The sequence below is a fragment of the Tupaia chinensis genome, unplaced genomic scaffold (genome assembly GCF_000334495.1).
Source record: "Tupaia chinensis unplaced genomic scaffold, TupChi_1.0 Scaffold138060_1, whole genome shotgun sequence".
Taxonomy (NCBI): Eukaryota; Metazoa; Chordata; class Mammalia; order Scandentia; family Tupaiidae; genus Tupaia; species Tupaia belangeri.
The window spans coordinates 198,785-200,356 of NW_006197961.1; the positions used below are offsets into that span (position 1 = coordinate 198,785).

Here is a 1,572-nt window from a genome sequence, read left to right on the forward strand (position 1 = left end):
ACCGGCGGCCACGGCTACGAGGTGCTGGACGCGGCCGGGTGAGCTGGGGGCCGGGCCGGGATGGCAGCGCCGAGGCTGGAATCCGGGGTTGACACTGAGCTTCCATCTCCTGCCCGCCAGCTCCTTTGACAACAGCAATCTCTGCTCCGGCGGCGGGGACAAGGCGGTGGTGCTGTGGGATGTGGCATCCGGGCAGGTCGTGCGCAAATTTCGGGGCCACGCAGGGGTGAGTGCAAACCTGGAGGCCCTCGTTAGAACCTGAATGGTCGAGGGGACCCATAGCACGTAGGTGCTGGCAGGGCTTAGCTCGCACTCTACTTGCTTTCACTCCCAACCCCTAGCCTTAACTTCAGCCTGCACTGGGAGCCCTGCTTTTATTCCAATCCTCCAAAGTCCCATCTCCCCTGAGTGGCAATTTCTGTTTCTCAGAAGGTGAACACGGTGCAGTTTAACGAAGAGGGCACCGTCATCCTTTCCGGTGAGTCTGGGGCCTTGGGGGAGCTGGGGGGACCAGGGTGCTGCCTCTGCCCCGCCCCAACACACACACCTGACTCGACCTGACCTTCGTGCTGGCCTCACAGGCTCTATTGATTCTAGCATCCGTTGCTGGGACTGCAGATCTCGGAAGCCTGAGCCAGTGCAGACGCTGGACGAGGCTCGGGACGGCATATCCAGCGTGAAGGTGTCAGACCACGAGGTCTTGGCAGGGTGAGTGGAGCCAGGCCTTTGCCTCTCCCTGGGTGCTACTGAAGATAACTCACTGAGTGCTTAAGGTTTGGATCTATTCCCTTTGTCACCACTTACAAGTGGGGGGTGGTCCTGGACCCAGTTCCCCTTGGATATATCAGAAGAGCTCCCTCTAACGGTCGTGGGGGGAGACGGTGGTGCTGGCCAGTGCAGGGAGGAGTCCACTCGCTACTGGAGGTGAGAGCAGGTGGCAGGATTCTGAGAGCCGTGGGGAAAAGAGCTGGAGCGTGCAGGGTGGGTGTGGGGGTCAAGAAGTGCTCGAAGGCTTTGAGAAGGGGTCTGTGGAGCTTAGAAACCGTTAGAGCCCAATTGGCCTCTGCCTCGGAGCCTGTGTCCCAGAATCCTACTTGGGTGCACGGAGCCCTGCCGGGTGGGAGTCCCCTAGAGGGTGGGAGTCCCCTACCGGCCCCCAGGCAACCTGGAGCCCTGGAGACTCAAGGCTTCTGCTGGATCGGCCCTTTCCTGCAGCTCCGTGGACGGCCGCGTGAGGCGCTATGACCTGAGGATGGGGCAGCTCTTCTCAGACTACGTGGGCAGTGAGTGTGGCCGGGCTAGGGGGCAGGCTGGGAGGGTGAGGGGCAGTTGGGAAAACCCAGCCTCACTCACCTGCCTGCCCCTCTCTTCAGGCCCCATCACCTGCACCTGTTTCAGCCGGGATGGGCAGTGCACCCTGGTGTCCAGCCTGGACTCCACACTGCGGCTTCTAGACAAAGACACGGGAGAGCTGCTGGGAGAGTGAGTCCTTGCCATAGAGGCCCCGCCCCGCCTGGGACCCCGCCCTCCAGTGGCCACGCCCCCACCCCGACCACCCCCCTAACCCTCCAC

At 62.3% G+C, this 1,572-nt stretch overlaps 1 protein-coding gene across 1 annotated transcript in view; it reads left to right on the forward strand.

Moving 5' to 3' along the window:
- The window catches only part of WDR83 (WD repeat domain 83), a 6,586-nt gene that overhangs the window by 348 nt on the left and 4,666 nt on the right, over positions 1 to 1,572 (forward strand). The window contains exons 2-7 of the mRNA XM_006160988.3: positions 3 to 38; positions 121 to 226; positions 430 to 478; positions 582 to 708; positions 1,216 to 1,283; positions 1,374 to 1,482. Of these exons, the coding sequence (XP_006161050.1) occupies positions 3 to 38; positions 121 to 226; positions 430 to 478; positions 582 to 708; positions 1,216 to 1,283; positions 1,374 to 1,482 (495 nt within the window). The remainder of the gene's footprint in view (positions 1 to 2; positions 39 to 120; positions 227 to 429; positions 479 to 581; positions 709 to 1,215; positions 1,284 to 1,373; positions 1,483 to 1,572) is intronic.